This window comes from Ambystoma mexicanum, chromosome 2q (assembly GCF_040938575.1).
Source record: "Ambystoma mexicanum isolate Mex_15411 chromosome 2q, UKY_AmexF1_1, whole genome shotgun sequence".
NCBI classification, from domain to species: Eukaryota; Metazoa; Chordata; class Amphibia; order Caudata; family Ambystomatidae; genus Ambystoma; species Ambystoma mexicanum.
Window position 1 is genome coordinate 959,759,468 of NC_090924.1, and position 19,766 is coordinate 959,779,233.

The 19,766-nt window shown below is 44.2% G+C and overlaps 1 protein-coding gene across 2 annotated transcripts in view; it reads left to right on the forward strand.

Moving 5' to 3' along the window:
* Positions 1-19,766, forward strand: part of LOC138569869 (ATP-binding cassette sub-family B member 5-like) — a 1,230,756-nt gene that overhangs the window by 809,270 nt on the left and 401,720 nt on the right. For both annotated transcript variants that reach the window (XM_069648261.1, XM_069648260.1), the window contains one exon: positions 9,219-9,362. In XM_069648261.1, coding sequence (XP_069504362.1) covers positions 9,219-9,362 — 144 coding nt within the window. The remainder of the gene's footprint in view (positions 1-9,218; positions 9,363-19,766) is intronic.

Here is a 19,766-nt window from a genome sequence, read left to right on the forward strand (position 1 = left end):
CAGTGCCATAAATCATATCACAGTTTCTGCGACATGATATTAAATTTAAAACGCAAACCAGCGGTATCGTATCGCAAATTGCGATGCGATAGCGCTTATTTTTTGCCTTGATCAATGTGTCTATATTTGTCCTGGAGAATCCGGGAAGCCGAACAAAACTCAGGAAACACTACGATAAGAAGGGAGGGGCAAGCGGTGATGGCGATACGGTTAGCTTGATTTATAAAAGCTGATTTGATAGACACAAGACATTAGAGGAAAGTACATAAAGAAACCACGTCATCACGTGATTCGGATTACAGAAATTAAGGAAGTCAGGCAACTAGCAGCAAAATACTGGTCGATCAGCCTCCTCCTTGTCACAGTATAAAAAAAAACAATCTTTACATTAAAGGATCGCAAAAAATGACCACAGTATAAAACAAGAAAACTACTAAGTAAAAAGGGAACTGAAGAAATACAGTTGAAGTACAACTGAACAGAGATAAACTATGCAAGGCATCAGCATTCAGCCGCCAGCAATTTTCTTGCCTGGCCCGGGCCAACCGGCAGTTACATGGGCAGAATGGAGAGAATTTTGGGTTAACTATACAAAAACTGTAGAACAAGAGGGGTTGACATCCCCAAAAGAAGAAACTACTGTTACTACACGCCCTAGCTCTAGAAGGACAAAGGAAGTATAGGGAACTCCCAGAACTACCTGTTGATGAAGCAGGAGACTGTGACGAGCATGAGAACGCTTTAAGAAAATTGGACAAATACTACACACCAGAAGCAAATGTATCTATCAACAGATACCATTTCTATACCAGAGCACAAAAAGAGCACAAAAGCATTGAAGAATATGTGTCAGCTCTTAAAATATTAGCTCGGACATGTCATTTTGGAAATGGCATTACCCTTGAGGGGCTTATAAGAGATCAAATCATAATCCACGCCAGAGATCCACTGATTCAAGATAAACTATGGATGGTGGGGAATCCATTGCTGCCAGAGACTTTGGCAATAGCAAAAAAGGTGGAAATCTAGTCAATAATGTTCAAAAGAAAAGGAAGGATAAGAAGCTAGAAGCAGCCCAAAACTCCTTATAGAGCAATAGTAAACAGATGCAAGAAGTTGAGGAGCAAGGGTTTGTAAATGCAGTCCACACCAAAGAGACCACAAAGAAGTCAAAAGAAATTTCAAAAAGCTGGGGGTGAAAAGTGACCCAAGAATATATTCTTCACAAAGTAAAGAAGGAGACAGATGTTTCAATTGTGGTAGAATGGGGCATTATTGGAATTCTAGGAATTGCCCAGCGATCAGACAAAACTGGAAACTGTGTAGCTAAAGGACACTTTGTTGTCACATGTAGGAGAAAGAAGAGAGTATCAATAGTACAAGAAGAAGAGGAGTCGGATAAGAAAAGAGTTATAGTGATTCGCCAACCACCTGGGGAAGAGTTGAAGTGCCCACGTTGCGAAATTACTTTAGATAATTGGAAACTAATGGCTATGGTGGTCATGGTGGACAGTTGCTCACCTTACACAATCATCACTAAGAGAACCTGGCAAAGACTGTGAGTGAAGGATTGAAGTGTATGCTTAAACAAACAGACATAATAAACCCAGGAGGGTTTAGAGGGTCCAAAATTCAGATCAAAGGGTGGTTTACCATTATTGTGCAATTCAAAGCTCGCCAGGCCCAAATAATAGTCTACATAGCGGAGAAAGGAGTGAATGTAATTGGATGGAGAAATCAAGCGGCTGTCATGATCTCTGCTTCCAAAAGATCAGGACTTGCCCGACTCCCTTGGAAGCAGACCCATAACCCCGGTTCCGAGTGCCAGCCAGTCCCAATTGGGACCTTTTGGACCCTGTCCTGGCGCCAGTGGCACCAGGCTCATAAAGATGCCCAGTCCCAGCGCTGGAAGCGCCGGGCTCATAATGCTTGGGTGGACTTACCTGTAGCAGACCATGCTGCTTACTTACCTGCCAGTTGAACCCCTGATCCTCTTCTGTTTGGGACTACTTTTCCTGTTGGGTGGGGCAGGAGCCACTCCCTAGGTTCAGAACACTGGAACTCTTCTGGAAAGCAGGAACTCTTTTCTTACCTAGGCGTGGCTGTGGAAGGAGACACCTAAGCACTACAGGAGGCTATTTAAACCACACCCGATGGATGAATCTTGCTTTGCGTTATTCTGCATTCTCTGCAGCAGAACGCTCATCGTGTCTTCTGCTTCTGATCCTGGGCCTAAGCGAACAAAGGCTTACCATCCTGGAATCCAGTCTTCAGCAGCACCTGTAAAGACAAAGAAAGAACAGATTAGCACTACGGTCTTCAGTGGCAGCGCATCTCTTACCTGGTCCATCGGCTGTCACCAACGCCTCGCGCTGCATTCCGGCATCTGAAAGACAAAGGCTTACCTACTCTTCGCATGCTCCGGAGGTCTTCGCACTGCATTCCGGCATCTGAAAGACAAAAGCTTACCAGCTCTTCGCACGCTCGGGAGGCCTTCGGCGCTGCATCCCACAGCTGAAAGACAAAAGAAGGTGCGTTTAAAGACATTGGGCAACTTTATTACTCACGTGCCATTACTCCTTCCCACGCCGAATCCAGTGGGTATTCCAGCACCCTTCAGCTTCTCTAAAGCTCCGAACTTGTACCTGCAAGATAAAAGGGACAGTTAGTGCGCATCGTGAAGCAGGCTACAAGTGCTTACTTACGTGCTTCCAGGCGCTGCTATTCCTCACGCGGGTTCGATCCTCAACTCTCATCAGCCCGCCATCCGCCATCGCCGGAACCCTGCAAAACAAGAGATATCATTACAAAAGACTTTTAAGACATTTGAAGTGCCCAGAACTTACCGTTCGTGCAGTTAACGACGGACAGCAGTCCTCTGAGGTCAAGAGGCCTGCACCCTTATCCAGTGAAGAAACTGGTTACGGCACCCTGCCCCGAGGCAGATGGAGAGCTCGGCGTTCACTTACCTAAGGTGAGGGTGTTAACCTTTGGGGTTCTACAGGAGAAGAGAAAGGGAAGAGGAGAGAGGCACCCAATAACCCCAGTTCATTAATCCCATATTTTCTATCTGCAGACATCTTACTCTTCGAGTCAGACATACAGTGCACAGAGGTCCAGCCCAAAGAGCCAACCGTGTGTTACACATCACCTTTGAAGATACGGCATTCACCCAGTCAAGACCGGCGCCTCTGCGGGAATCAGGTGAGCGTTACAGCGGCACTACGAAAAAGCGCCTATATTATTGGTGAAGAGCAATAGTGAACAGATAGACATTAAGGATACAGTTTCAAGAGATGTGTTCCGGACAAAATTGGGATTGCTGAAGAATTTTGCACACAGGATAAGATTAAGAAGAGGAGCAGTACCCTTGGCTCATAAGAAAGCCAGGCCTATACCGATCGCTCTGATTGACAAAGTTGAGCAAGAACTGCAAAGACTTGAGGAAGAAGACATCATTGAGAAAATCGAATCTTCAAGCCCCATCGTAGTGGCCATGAAGAAAAACGGGAAACTAAGGATATGCGTGGATTTAAGGGACGTGAATAAAAATATCACAGTAGACATCTATCCCATGCCCATAATCTCTGAAATGCTAAACTGTATTGAAGGTGCAGATACCTTTACTACCCTGGACCTATCGAATGCTTACCATCAAATAGTACTAACTGAGGATTGCAGAGACATCACAGCCTTTATTACACCTTTTGGGTTATATCGTTATAAATGGATGCCTTTTGGATTGGCGTCTGCAGCAGCCGTATTCCAGAGAACAATGGCGCACACTTTGAAGGGTTTCTTTGGGATGTTGGTATATCAAGATGATATTATTGTTTTTGGTAAAGGATTGGAAGAGCATGATCGTAGATTGAATGTGTATTAGGTAGACTGGGTGCTAAAGGTTTGATTGTTGAGAGAAACAAATGTAAGTTTAAGGTTGAAGAAGGTGAGTATTTGGGACATATGGTGAATGGTAAGGGGTAAAAGCCCAAAATAGAAGCTATGAAAGCAATCAAGAGACTCCCCTGATCCGATCAACAAAGATGAATTGAGATCATTTTTGGGATTTTGCGAGTATTATAATAGATTTGTACAAAACTTTGCCAGCATTACAGAACCACTAAGAAGGTTAATGAGGAAGGACATCAAATTTACATGGGATGAAGAATGTAAAAGTGTAGCTGAATTCATTAAGAAAAGTATATGTGAAACAGCGGAGTTAGGGGGTTTTGTTTTTTGAAGACAAACCAAACTCACGGTAGATGCTAGCGGAAATGGTTTGGGTGCTGTACTATCCCAAATTTCAGAATTGGGACAAGAAACAGTCATGCATCCACAGCGGTCACAGACACAGAAGGTAGATACTCAGTCATAGAAAGAGAAATGCTGACTTGTGTGTGGGCGATTGGATATTTTAGAAAGTACTTATGGGGAAACAAATGTATGGTTCAGACCAACCATAAACCTTTAGTAGAGGTTTTATTGGTTCAGGGCATGTGCAAAGCATCCCCGAGATTAGCCAGATTAAGTCTCAAATTACAAGACTATAATTTTACTGTGAGATATGTCCCAGGGAAGAGGAACTTAGTGGCAGATGTTTTGTCAAGGTTACCTTTCAAAGGCTCCAATGGAGAGATCAATGAAGAGATGGAGGTGATGGCAGCTGTGGTGGAGGTAACTTCTAAGGAAGAATGGTTAAAAGAATTAAAGAAGGATCAGGTTTTGTCTAAAGTCATTGATTACACCAGGTGTGGATGGCTGGAGAAAAATAATTTACATGAGAAGTGTTTGAAATGCTGGGAGTTCAGGGATGAGTGTTCCGTTGAAGACACATTGTTACTTAGGGGGGATGAATTGATTCCTCCCCAGGTGTTGCGTTCGGAGTTAGTTGAAAAACTCACCAAGGACATCCTGGTATCTCGGGTACCAAAGTTAATGTTAGGGCCAAATATTGGTGGCCAGGAGTAGACATAGCAGTTGAGAGATTTGTGAGAGATTGTTGGCCATGCCGAAATTGCGACAAGAGTTGCAAGAGTTTTAAAAATGAACCTATCAAAATAACTAAGGTGGAATGACCTTGGATAAAGTTGGGTATTGACATTGTAGGACCATATGGAGATTTTATGTATGGGAAGAGATTTATCATTATATTAGTGGATTACTGTTCTAAGTGGATTGAGGTTAAATTGGTGGGTAAGGTTGATACTACTGAGGTAGTCAGATTTTAATTTCAAATGTTCAGAAGGGAAGGTTTTCCCAAAACTATAGTGAGTGATAATGGGGTACAATTTAAAAACAAGGAAATGATGGAGTTTGCCAGGCATTCTGGAATTGAATGGAAATGTTCTTCTTATTATCATCCCCAACCCAATTGGATGGTAGAGAGGTGTAATATAGTTATATTGGAAACCATAGAGCAGGCTGTGTGAAATAATATGCCCATTGAGGAAGCTCTCAAGGTTAAAGTTTGGAGTAGCAGAGTTGCTATCAGGAAATGAACAGGCAAGTCTCCTTTTGAATTGATGAGAGCTAGGGTGCCAAATACTTTGCTTAACTCTGTTTGGGTCAATTACAGAGGGGATGGTAGAATTCTGAGAAGAGATGGTGAGCAATACCAGAGGAATAAATTGAAGATTATTCCAGGTGATTTTATAAGGATAAAAAAGGGTTGCATGGTGAGAAAAGGAGAATCCAAGTATTCTGATCCGGTTAAAGTAACAGAAGTATTTGGGTGTGCGGTTAGGATTCAGAATGGCACTGTATGGAATATGGACCGAGTCAGCAGATGGAGATGGACGTGTAGTGATGTGATTGGTGGAATGGTAGAGGAAAAGAAGAGAAGAGCCATTGATCTATTTGATGAAGATACTCAGGTTGAGTCAAGGAGGGAAAGTGTTGGAATCGGTGATGGTGAGAATGAAGAAGGGGAAGTACAATGTTTAGGAGGAGATACGCCTGTTGAAAGTGGGAATGGTGAGAGAACCCATGTTTCCACAAGAGGTGGAGTTGGGGAAGAGATGAGAGGACATTGCAGAGGGTAAGGGTCAAGAAGCTTCTGGTGTGGTCCAAAGACTACATAATGAATTGAATTTTGTGTGGTCTAGAGACTACATATTGAATTGAATTTTTATTCTTATTCGTGAGTAATATTTTGTAGTGTGCATATAATTTTATGCTTATATTTTGTTAAGGTTTTACATAGTGTGGTTGTGGTGTATATATTGTTTCTTGTGTTCTCATTCTTTTCTTTTCAAATTTGAAGGAGGGGGTTGGTGTGGTATAACTCATGTTATTGGTACTGTAATTCCTTTATCATTTATACATTGATGTCATGCATTGTGATGTATAATATCCTACTGCACCCGCATGCATAGAATGTTTATAGTTGAATGTCGAGGGGCTCAAGAAGAAGGAGAGCTTTGTGAGAGTTTGTGGCGTTGTATGCGAGAGCGGCAGATGCAGAGAGGGCGCCGGGTTTTCTGTCCAATAACGTACCCATGTTCAATGTGAGGGCGCTCACTTTCTTCACACCAGTATACAGTAAGGAGTGGGCCACTGGGATTTTTAATAAACTGTTCAAAGGAACGGTAACTACCTCCATTACTCACTAGAGGTTTGGCAACAAGGGTGTAGTGTTACAAAGCTCAATAAATCCAAACGTCTGTTGGCACGTGTAATTCAAAAGTTAAAAGTCCTTCCAGCATCATTCAGGCATCCCAAAAGAAGGAACATTCAGCAAGTCTTCCCTCCTCGAGTAGGAGGTATCTCTCCCTGGAGAGATATCTGGGGAAAGGATTGTTTGGAACTCTGACCCTTTCCTTGGACTGCAGGGGTTCACAAGCCGTGGAAAACAATGCTTCTCGACAGGCAGGTGTTTCTGAGGTTCCCCTGAGCGCTGCTTTCTAGGGTTCTTCGTCAGAGGTTTCTTCCTGTAGAAAAAAAGGACGTTTTCTGACCGGCTGGGAACCTGTTTGGGGCTCGCCAGGGGCTCTGGTTTGCTAGTGGTGGCGAATGGCAGAGAAGCTTGCCACAGATCTCATCCACTGACTTCTCTTCTCTCCTTCCCAAGATTTCCTCCGCTCTTGCTACCCCTATGCTTCCCCCCTGCAAGAGTACATTAATCACCTTCAACAATTTCCCCTGGACCGTGGTCCACTGGAAACTCCCCGTTTTCAGCCCTCTTCCTGGATTGGTCCGACTCTCTTTTTCTCTTTCTCCAACTTCTCTCTTTTACTCACTTTGCTCTTCCCTCTGAATTGTCTACGCTAATCTTGGTCCTTTATTCTGTCATTTACTGTCTTTCCTCTCTTTTCCTCACGGATGTTTCACTGCTTCACAATGTATCTTTCTCAATATCTCTTGTCACAGGATCCATCTCCACTTCAGTAGCTCTCTGTCTCAATATCTACCTCAACTTCAAAATCTGTCTCATGTTTGCATTATCTCCCCGTGCTTCAAAATCGCTCCCTCTGTCCCTCAAGGACAGGATCTCTCTCCTTTACCACAACTGAGTCTCTGTATTGAGAGGGCAACCCAGTCCTCTTTGTCCTTCACAGAATCTCCATCCTCCATTCCCAAGATGATGTCCCCTATCGTTTCTCTCCAAGGTGATACTGTTCTCCCTACACTCCAACCGACATATCCCGCTCCTCTGACAACCGAGTCTAGCTCTGACTTCACAAGCATCTCCATCTCTGCAAACACAATGGTATTTGTCTCCACAGTCCCAGAAGATCCCTACTGCTCTATAACAATAGGTTTCTCCCTTTTATTGCATACTTCTCTTGCATCACCACCCCTCAAGCTGCAAGGTCTCCACCTTCAGGTTGTGCATGGCTGGGGTACCCCATGGTCTTCCACTCCCTTCCTGCAACCTCTGCGAGGTAGGGATGTGCTTCTCCTGACTGACAGCCCAGGGAATCATTCTGTTTATTTCAACAGTAACTGAACTCCTTCTGCTTTCCCCTCCCGCCCCTCACCCCTCTTGTCCTGGTTTCATTTTCGTTTAAAGGGGCAGGCGCCCTCTACTTCACAACATGAGGTAGGTGTTTTTAAAGTCTGTTTTTTTCTCACCTTGAATGTGCTCAGGGACAGGATTTGCACTTGTGTAGGGGGAGCTGTGCTCGCTTGGGATCGGGCCATGTATTAGGCATCACATGGGCTACGAAGGAAAGGCTCTGATTTTATTTGAAGGTTTCCCCTTTTGGATTCTACCCTTGAAAACTGTGGGGGTTTCTTCAATTGGCCAATAGGATCATTTAGTTGACTTGCTTGTCTGCCATTTCAGAAATGTGGGCTGTGATGTCTTCTTCGAGTTCTACAGGCTTCCAGTATTTGACTGATTTCGGAAATAGTCAGGGTTGTGTGCTTTTCTGAACGAGAGATGTCATTCAAGGGTCTGATTCCTATATGGAGTTTCACAGCTTAGTCAGCATAGTGGCAAGAGAGAAGCCCTACTGATGTTTTTAGTGTTGGCTGTTAGGTGGCACTGTGGACTGAAACGACTGCATTGGAGAACAGATCGGATGGAACATCAGCAATTTGAGTAGGGACACATGGTCTGTCGACTTTGTTTTTTTTACTCACCTATTTACTGCCCATGGCCATGCTAATCGGTTTGGTCATTGTCATCCCCTACCCGCAACTCCAAGCCCAAAACCCCTACCCCGCTGGGATCTTTTTGAGCTTGCTCTTTCGCACAATACCATCAAGTTGTGTGCTGTATAAGGCTTGTCAAAGTTATTTCTAAATAGTCTTATGGGAGCGAATGGCTTAATTACTGCATTATATGAGTTTCTGATGTAATAAAAATGGATTAACCAAGTATGCCATCGGCCGTGTGATGTAGAGGTAATATGTGTGTCCTCACAACTGTTCTTTGCACTGAAGCATTGGCAAGCCAACAGTTATGGTTTGTATATAGGTGTTAAATAGGCATTTGCCAAGCACTGACATATGCTAAGGCACGGGCATACTTTTTCAGATGTTGACAACTCTTGGCGAGGCAGTGACATCATGGGGGTGACTGTCAAAATGCCTATCCGATGCCTAAACAAAAGGCAACTGCTGCCTTTGCCAACGCTTATTTTGTCATTGTTGGTAACCGCATGAAACCCTTTTCCATCTGATTACCCCTCGGGGAAGTTCCCTCCATCTTTATCATCAATTCCGTGTTTAGCAGTAACATATCATCGTTGTTTGTGTTTTTGTTTTTACAGGAAGAGCATCCAAACGTTTCCTTCTTCAGAATTTTGAGCTTGAACAAGTCAGAGTGGCCGTTCATTATGTTTGGTACACTGGCTGCGCTTTTCAACGGTGCAGCTCATCCGATGTTTTGCATTATTTTCGCAAAAATTATAACAGTAAGTTCACTAAATTGTATCTTTTATAGTTGCATACATTTCAACTTGTAGCCATTTGGTGTCTACACTTTTTTTAAGTGAATGCAGAAAACATGCAAAAGCAGATTTCAATATCCACTTTGTGTACAGGATGGATATAGTTGAATAGATTTTTACTCGAAGAGGGCGGACTGGGAGACCCGCAGCAGCCAGGGCTGTATAGTACTGCATCCCAGTTTCGGAATTCTTCGAACGTTCCCCACAGCAATCCACAGCCCTGCCACACAGATAGTAGAAGCCTACAATCATGTCCAACATAGTTGCATCGTTAGGTAATGGATTCATGCGTATGCAAACACTTCTCACTGAATCAGACCATTTACATGTGTGCTCAGACCATGCTAAAAAGAACATAACTCATCATAGATTTATTCTACAGTGCTTGCTACCCTACTTCACAGCAGTGGTGTTAATAGTATCAATGTGTAATGGTACATAATGTATCAGCCCCAGAGGGTTGAAAAACTAAGTTAGCCCACCAGGAACTCGAACATGTGCCCTGAAGTGTGTGATGCTGGAAATATCATGTGTTCTGTTGTGTTTTCCGCACAGGAGTTCATGTGGGACTCCTGGCATTGCAGCTCTCTTTTTTTGGTTTGTTTTACAGACCCATGGGATACCCTTATGGCACCCATGGTTGGGGGTACAACCCTGTGCCCTTTGTGAATGTTTTTGGGCACCTGTGGGTGGCCCACAAAGAAGTGTACGGGCAGGTTTCAGCTCCGTGCTGAAATGACTAGTGCCCTGAGCGTCATCCTTTTTGGGATGCCCAGGCCCTGTCATTGGAATCGGTAGATTCCTGATGGAAACAAGATGGCTCCTGTGGCCTCTTGCCTTCCATCGCCTGTTACCTTGATCTTCCTGAAGTCACAGGAAGCCCTGATTATATCCCTTACCCCTGACTGGCTGTTGGGTGGAAGTTCCATAAATGGTAGTGTGGGGAAGTGCCGAACAGACTGGCTGGAGCCTTTCCAACAGATGTATGTTGTGGGTACACCTGTGGGTGGGACCTGGGTGAATGGAGTGTGTGACGAATAGACACTTCTTGTTGTGGATGTCTGGTATCTGGTGTTTGACACAATGACTGAGACAGCCCTGCCCGAAACTGGTATGAATGCAGTGTGTAGTGTTGGATGGCGTGGTACTTGTCCGAATCCACATTCTGTGTTGTGAGTGTCTGGATGGAGAAGAATGGCCTGAAGGCACTATGCGCCTGATTGCCTGACTGACTGCTGAATGCCCTTCTGAGTGATTGGTTGCCTGAGTTTGACCCACCAAAATGACTGGGAGATCAACAGTGGGCCTCTCACTACTAGAAATCGTTCAGAAGCTGAAGAGAAACTGGAGTTGAAACTGAAGCTTGACCTTGAAGCCCTCTGGAAGAGAAGAATTGCTGTTGCTCTACTTCACCGATCTGAAAGCGGTTGTGTCTCCAAGAATTGATCCAAGAGAGGACCTGGTAAGGAGACGTCTCCCCGAGCTACGAGGGACCATCGTGCACTAGCTAATTTTTGCCAAAGCTCCCTGGTAGACAGACCTACGAAAGGCTGCCGACCGGAGACGGGGACTGCCATGGAATCCCAAGGAGAAGCGCCCGGACTGTTGTCTGTCACCGACCGCCGTCTCGGACCGGAGCCGCAGTGCTCCCGTTGCCTAACAACCTTTTTTGATCCAAGGACGCTCTCATTCGCACCGTCGACCACTTTGTCCCGCCGGAAAAAGTTGAGGCCGTCGACGTGCCGAGGAGCATCCGCCAGTGGGTTTCCCACCACCTAAAGACCACAGAGACGCCGGACGACTCAACGCCCTTGCTGGGCCACAGTTCTTCAAACTCTTTGCGGTCCTGAACTATCGATGTCGAGGTGCCCTGCACGCCTGTTCCTTGCAGGACGTCTTCGCTCCGTCGTCAATGAGCACTGCTGGGACCGGAGCTGCCGCATCGACGCCGAGTTCACTTTCTTCGAGGGATCTCGACGATCCATGGCTCCTTCTTTAAAGGGAGCCGCTCAAGAAGCATCCATCGATGACTCGTCGTCGAACTCTGCTAGTCCAGGTAGATTGGGGTGGTAGAAACATTATAGAAGGAAATAAGACTTATAGAACAAAATATGGACTGGGCTTGTGATATATCTTTACTTTACAGGTTGCCCAGGTGGGGATCTCCACAGAGAACTGCGTCTATCGGTAGGGGCCAGTATTCTGCCAATTGTTCTACCCAACTGCTTTTCCTCTTATGCCTATTGTTGGTTACTTTAATTAAGTTATTTGTGTGACATTTAACCGGAGTACAATTGATGCACTTTAATGGAATCTAATAATAATTGTGAATTAGAACTGTATATATTTGCCATTGTAGATTTACTGAGCACAAAGTGAGTTATTGTGATTGTGTATATAACCTTGAACCTTAATTATACAAAGAGTATGTTTTAACTAAAACAGTGTGTGGACATTCCTTTGTGGGTGCTTGGGGACTGCACTGTACTACGCTCTGTCGTCGACGAGCACCACTTAGAACGAGGCTGCCACTTCACTGCCGTAGTTCACCCTGTTCATCGCCAGACGTTCGACGACCCGTGGCTTGTGCCTTAAAGGGAGTGCACTCAAGAAGGGTCGTCGATTTCCTGACAAGGAACTCTACAACACCAGGTACTTTGGGGTTGCTGAACTATTGGAAAGACTCTTGTGAACAATATATGGACTGGGCTTGTGATGTATATGTATTCTCCATGTTGCCCAGGTGGGGGGCTCTCCACACAGAACTGTGTCTAGGTAATGAGGCCAGCTTTCTGCCAATTGTTCTAACCAACTGCTTTCCTCTTATATCTATTGTTGGTTTCCTTTACAAACTGATTTGTGTGGCATTTAACCGTACAGTTGATGCACTTTAAAGAGATAGATTAGTGATTGTGGTACCACGTAGAATGGTATATTTGCCATTGTAGATAACCAAGTACAAAGTGTGTTATCGTGATAGTGTCCATAACCATGAACCTTAATTATATAAAGACTGTGTTTTAACTAATACAGTGTGTGGACATTCCTTTGTGGGTGCTTGGGGACTGCACTGTACTTAGGAACCAGCCCCATCACCTCCTGAGAAGGTAGGCCTTGATTGCTCGTCCATTGCTACTGTAATAGAGAATCTTGGCTAGGATCCTCTGTGCCTCACCTCTACCATATAGAGAGCAGGAGTACAGACCACGCCCTCCAGTCTTCACAAAGTATCAAAACAAATCTCAGCAGCAAGTGCCAAACTCAATGAGATGTCCGTCCTGCAAGTGAACATTAATTGTGCCCATGTGGATGGCTAGTAATAAGGCACCTGTGTGCAATAATGACTGTAAGAGGGATTGTTATGCTAATATTGTGTGATTGCATGATCATGTCTCCGTTGAGGCGGACCTTCACTTGATGGGTAATGAAGGAGAGACCCCACCAAGCGAGGCTGCCCTGAACCAACATGTGACCAGCACTGAAGACTTAATTGTTGCACGCCAGGGGGTGTAAACCCCCTAATGTTTAACAGCCATTTCATCTTACAATAATCTGCCAAACAAATGCATGGAAAATCACTTCAGATTACATATATTAAATTCAGAGGGATGTTTAACAAGTTTGCTTAATTACAACTAAAAGCAGTCCTCTCGGTAGGGAGATTGTTTTGAGTGTGTTCTACAATGCAGCAAGTAAGGGGGGTGTTCATTTTTATAGGGCCTTTACCTCATCCATGGCCAGAGTGTCATGGTGCTCCTGTATGAGATAAAGCAAGAGACATACCAAGCTCCCAATCCTGGGAGTATTGAGTTAAAGCAACCAGCGACCATCACTGTGGATGCGAGCGTTAAGGGCTTGGGGCTGTCCTCTTGCAAAAAGGCAGTGGCACAGAGGTGATTATGCTTCTAGGGAGGGGACGGAAGCTGAGTAAAGGTATTCTCCCTGATAGAGTTTGTTACTGGTGTGGTGATGAAGGGTGGAATACTTCCGCAAGGGGGCACGGGACACCTATCCATAAATACTGCAAGCTGCTTCTCCAGGTGCCTATGGTGATTGGGCGTTGCAGGACCACATCCAGGCTGAGCATGTGGTTACAAGAATATAACTATACAGCATGTTTCAAAACAGGGTCGGACTGGGGCATACAATTGTCTCGGGCACCAGTGAAAAAGTGTCCCACAGTTGCAAATGGCAATTTGCTTCTCCAAGCAACGAGTTGGGGGCCGATCTCTCTCTTTGGCTGGCGCCTCCCTCTGGAACAACCCCCTGCCTCTCTGAAACTTAAACAGAACATCTCCGGTTCCGGAAGCAACTCAAGACTTCCCTCCTTGCTTCTGCCTTCTCTCGTCCTCTTCCCTGCTGTCTCCTGTCTGCTACTGCACTGGTCACCTGGCTACCCTCTGAACTTCAAGCCCAGGTCCCTACCCTCCCAGTTGCACACCTGCACTTCCTCCTGGCAACCCTTGCACTTGGGTCTGTATCTGCAACCATACAGTCCCTTGCACTGCACTTATCAGACACTAGTTGTCTATACTTAACCCTTGCACTGCCACCTGCTGGCTGCACTACTTGTTTTTGATCCCGTGCCCTGGACTCGCTCCTCCTCCCCTTCCCCTGGCATTTTTCCCCTTCCCTCTCCCGTGAACTTGCACAATCTCAATTTGCTATGCCTAGTAAGATCTTTGTCCTGTCCTCCTGCTTCCCCTCCCTTGCCTCGTCGCGCCTTGAAACATTTGTGTATAGGCGAGTTATAAATGTCATATCTGTAACGGTTTATTGAAAAGCCACCCTCGGCACCAGGAATCCCTTCCCTCCCCACTCAAGTGGTTATTCAACAAACTGTTTAACAGATTCTTTTTTTAGCCCTTTCTCAGACACATGTCATCCCCTTGGATTTCTCGCCCCTGCGCTAACAATGAGCCAAGAACCAGGCCAGTGTACAAGAAATATATTTGTATTTATTGAAATTAAAAATAATAGAAATGAACATGAAAATGTCAAAAACACCACTTTATCCGTGGCACACACCATCAACTTCTCTCAGCACAAATAAATTACAAAAGTGAGTTAAAAAGAACACAGACTCAATTCTTTCTGTAAATCTGACTTTGCAAAATAATTACACTAATCAATAAAGAGGGATCTTATATAAGGTTGTGCGATTTGGATTTTCCAGCAGGCTTAAAAGGCTAGCAGTAGGATTTCAAGATTGGTAAAAATATATATGGCAATTATAATTTCGGCCACACATTTGGTTCAAAATAAACCAAGGGTGATTTCTCGCTTTGTTTTTCAGCACTCCCCCCCCCCTTGCTTTGGTCTAGGTTGGGAAGTCAGACAGAAAAATTGGAATGGTTTGGGGAATTTTGGATTTCAGACCCCCCCTTACTGAAAGGCCTGTTTTGGGGAAGCTGGATAAAAACGGTTGGACTGATTTAAGAACAAAGACTTCCCTCTTCCTTAAAGAAGTCGGGGTCAGCTGGACCACAAGGATTACCGAATTAAATTATAGGCTATTGTTCACAGCGCAAGCTGGGAAGTGAGCTTTGTTAATTTCAAATTTTAACAAAAGTCACCCCGTAGTGTTTTGCCAAATGGGGAATTAATTAAACTGATATTTTTGGCTACATAGACTAAGGATTTTCTGTCTCTGTGGTTTTTGTGTGTGTCCTGACCTAGAGAAGCCCCTCTTATATAGCAGAAATGACATCACCAATTTTACAATCTCGGGGAAGTACCCTACAATTCCCTGCCACTAGGATTGGACAGTTACCTTTCACTCTCCTCCCAACCCCGCCTCGAAGTCAGGATTGGTTTAGGAGTCGGGAACAATTTATGTCTATTCCCATTTGTCATCATCCTTTGTTCTATTTTCAACTTTTTGGCAAAAACTAGTTATGTAGAACAACTTCATAATTGTACTAGCAACTGCCCTACTAAACATATTTTCTGTTTTAGCTGATCATGGAGAATTAGATAAGCCGACCACCAAATCCGTACGATCTAGCATGGCCATGTGGCACATTACTGCAGTTTCCATAAACATTACAACAGGTATGAAGATGGAAGTTATTAAGCATATCCTTAATTTCATTTTCCAACTTTTCACCAACTCTCACGTTTGGAACATGTTCCGATCAGCCGGGAACCTAGTCTAATTGGCCATTACATTTCCCAGAGTCAGAGGTAGATACATATATCTGGAAATTACATACACAATTGTATAAAAATGAAATCAATCCACAGTATGGTTGCTGCAAAAAAGGCCTAAATGATAATAGTCTTTTAAATTAATTGGGAGTGTTCATGTTCAGCAAATGGGAGATCTGCTTCATCCAGCACAGCCATCTGTCAGCCTTTGACCAGAGGTTTTACAAGTCTCGTTGAAGTTGGTAGTGTGCTCTTTGAAGTGGGTGCCCCCAGTCTTTACACCGTTTAGTCATGTTCCAGCCAAGGATAGCTTTCTTTGAAGTCCCTGCTTTCCTAGCCAGCAGGTCTGGATAATACGAATTTTGACACCTTTAGCAGCACTCCATTTTATTGCGGAGTCATTAGATGGGAGATGTGATGTCCAGGCTGGAAGTGGGGTTTTCCTTTGTGAAGTTTTTCCCTCAGCCAGAAACAGGTTTTCTCTGAAGTGATGTTATCAATGACATTTGTGATGTCATCTTTGATGTTCTGGGTGTTAGTGTTAGCAGTGCAGAGTGGTGTGGGCAGTTATGGTTGCTTAGGCTACCATAACTGGCGAATTTGAGGGGTTTTTCGGTTTTACTGCGAACCACAGTGTCACATTTATAAAGTTTTTTTAGTGAATTTCACAGGTTTTTAGTAGTGCAACTTAACCATAACGTCCCCATAACAAAGTTTTTTTTGTGTGAATTTCACAGGTTTTTTTAAGGGGAATCTAATCATAACATTGTGTGAATAAAGTTTTTTTGCTGAATATACACTATCATCATGTGATCTTGGGAGATATGTAGTATAATGTGCTTACTTTATACATGTAACATAGAACATACAGAACCCCCTCACTATTGATAATGGAAAGGCACGGACTGAGCGCATGTCTGCGGACGAGGTCAAAAGTGCCCAAAAAGTCAGGGGGTATCTGAAATTGTACTATTGTCTTACACAAAAAATGCTCAACTTTGAAAAAGGACACAAAAAGACATAAGTACTAGTAAATAAATAGGGAAACCTAAACGTCTGAAACAAAAACCATGCATTTAATGACCATGTAGAATGAAATGGATTATAGCATAAAAAAAAGAAAGTATGACTCCAACGTAATTACGGCACAGAAACTCTGCAGCCAGGACCGACAGTAGACGCACCCACTGCAACCAAAAGTAATTACAACAAAATAGTAAGTGAACTTCCTTTTTCTTATGTGTGTGTGTGTAGTTTTGTTGGTATGAGGGGCAGAAAAAATAATTTATTTCTGTTCTTTTAACACAGAAATATGCAGTACTTTGGAGAGGCTGGAGGAGAATTTTCTGCATGGGGAAATGTCCGAAGATAGCGATAGTAACGGTACACAGTGCTGTGTATAGGGAAAATAATGATCAGTATTTGGGGGGCATTTAACATATATTTATATATATTTTTAACAGACCAGGAAAAAAAAGAAGAAAGGCCAACAAACGACACAGAGGAAGACAGGCTGAAAAGGATAGAACTGAAAATGGACACACTCAATGACAATTTTAACAGTTTAAGAAAATTTGTGGAGGAATTTGTGAGGGGAAAAATATGTTATCACTATCCCACCTGTACCTGCCCCCCTTCTCCATTTCCTAGTGAACCGTCCCCAAACCTTCAAGAAGAAAATAGACGTTTTGATGAAACATCCATCATTTCTTCCCCACACAAATCATCTCCTCACAATCAGCCTGTGCTGAACCCTAATTCCCCTATATTTGTGTCAGTATCTGCATCCCCTTGTATTTATCTTGATAGAAGTGTGTGTGTGTTTTTAGAAAGTTTTTGTATATTTGTTGTAGAGGAAGGGTTTGAGGAATTATTTTTTTTAAAAAAGACTTAAAATGTTCGCGAACAGCGCGCCTGTTCGAGCTAGCCGTAGGCAATAGAATATGGATGTTCTAACAGCAATACACCTACCCGTACCAATGCCAACCAAGATGGAACTGATGATAGAATGCACCATCTGTGCAAGTTGTGCGTAAATGAACAGAATGGGACTGCTAAGGACATTGTACCTCTCTGTACCGCTCACAAACGAGATAAAACATTTTCGTAGAACACACCAGGTGTCCAGTATGTCTGTAAATGAGCAAAATGGGAGTGTCCTAAGGACACTATACCTGTCCGTATCGTCCGCAGCCAAGATGGAACCGTCCGTAGAACAGGCGCAGTGGTCGGCATGTTCGTAGTCAAACCAAATGGAGGTGTCCTAAGGACACTGGACCTGTCCGTACAGTCATCAGATCAGGAACCACATGCGCAGTACACCCATAAGTACTGCGAACATCGCGCCTCTCCCTAACTGTCCGTCTCACTTGTGTCTGCTTTTAATTAGTTGCAGGACCCGAACACTGTCCGTAGAACACTTGCGCGCATGCGCACATTTGTAAGTCTGCATTTGCCGTCCAGTGGGCACGCATTTCCCTCACGGATGTGTACAGGACGTCACCGTGTGACCGCACCCACGCTGAGCATGTGGACTAATTTGCGCACATTGTGTGCTTCCGCAACATTGAGAAATAACTTATACATACATGGGAAATTAATTTTCAGTATAAAATCACCATTTGACATGTCCCATACAATGGCTCTACCTGTGAATGTGTCGTTTATAATTTTTTCAGCGCTTTTGAGTGATCAATATGGTCACGAGCCGCACCCCTCGACCCCTATAAATGGCCACACCCCCGAGCTCATCTTCATTGTGCTACTGGCTATAGCAGTTAGAGTTGTGCTGCCTTTACTGTTGTAGAGACCATTAGGCAACTAGTCCTTATGGCATCCATGGCTACTGTTGCTTCATTAGCCTCAGCACCACCCCCAAACCCTCCACCGCCACCACCTCCCCAAGGGCCTGCAGAGGGATATACGGGCGAGGATGTAGAGATCGAGGAAGAAGAGGAAGAAGAGAATGAGGTGGAGGAACTGCGCAGTACAAACACTCGGTGGGAGTCGTGGGTGTGGCGGTGGTTTTCTGATTTTGGGAACGTACCGAAAACATGTGTGAACCTAGTCAAGTGTAACCAGTGTCAGTTAGTGCTGAGTCGCGGGTTACCTGGTACGTACAGCTTTGGTACGACAACCATGAAGCGACACCTAACTTCGTTCCACAGTGTGGACATTCGCAAGGTGGTGCCATGCGAAGAACATAGTAGATTGAGTTCCTCCACAGCATCCTCTGTGTCCGATCCTCTCACCACAAGAGACACTCCTGTGGGGGAGCGCATCCCTCCAGCTGCCTCACAAGCCACTCGCGATGCTGTTGACCCTTACCTTTCAAGGGTCACAATATTGTGTGTGTACTGTGATGCAGTACTGTGCAGGGGGAAGAGTCTTCAAGTGCTTTTGAGGCTACGGTCACTCAGCATCAGAAGAACTGCTCCCTACCTAAGTAAAGCCCACCCTATATCTTTCTCTCTCCACCTGGCCCTTCTTATACCCGTGGTTGGTGTCCCTTCCTTACCCTCCTTTACACTCCTCTACTAGTGTGTCGTGTCCTTAAAAGCAGTAAACTGGAAAATAACAAAAATTTGAAAAAAGACTCTTTTCAGAGCCGCCTTTCTCAGTTTAACAATAAAACTATCAAGTGACCAATGTAGGCCCCCGCACATTTTTGGAAAAGTCAGCGGACAGTCGTAGGACACAAAAAAATGGATGGTGCAAGCAAATCAAAACCAATGGACTTTTCGCTGGGAGTAAGTAGTGGCTCTGAAAAGAGCCTTTCGGTGTTGTTGGGTGTGCTTCAAAAACTGTAGGTTTGAAAAAATGGATAGCCAAATAGGTGACTATGATTCTAAAAAAAGTTGCAATGCATGTTGTACATTGTGAAGAAAAATCTGATTGCCAGCATATGTGAGATGGACTCCATCTCTGCGAAAAATGAAAGAGCTGCGAAACAAAATGTTTTCATTGTGGAATGAGGACATGCCAACATCTCTTAGAAAGGCACAAACAGCCTTATTCACATTGTGCCTCGCTTTCTCCATTTGTGGACCAAATGCAGAAGAACGCAGCCACTTTTGTCTTTGTGCAATATGTGAAAAAACTATTTCGCAATTTGGAAACATGTCCATGACCTTCGCAAGTCCTTCCTTCATTGCAAATTGCAAAGAAATTCCAGAGACATGGCCTAAACTATTTCCTCCGCAATGAATGATAAGTATA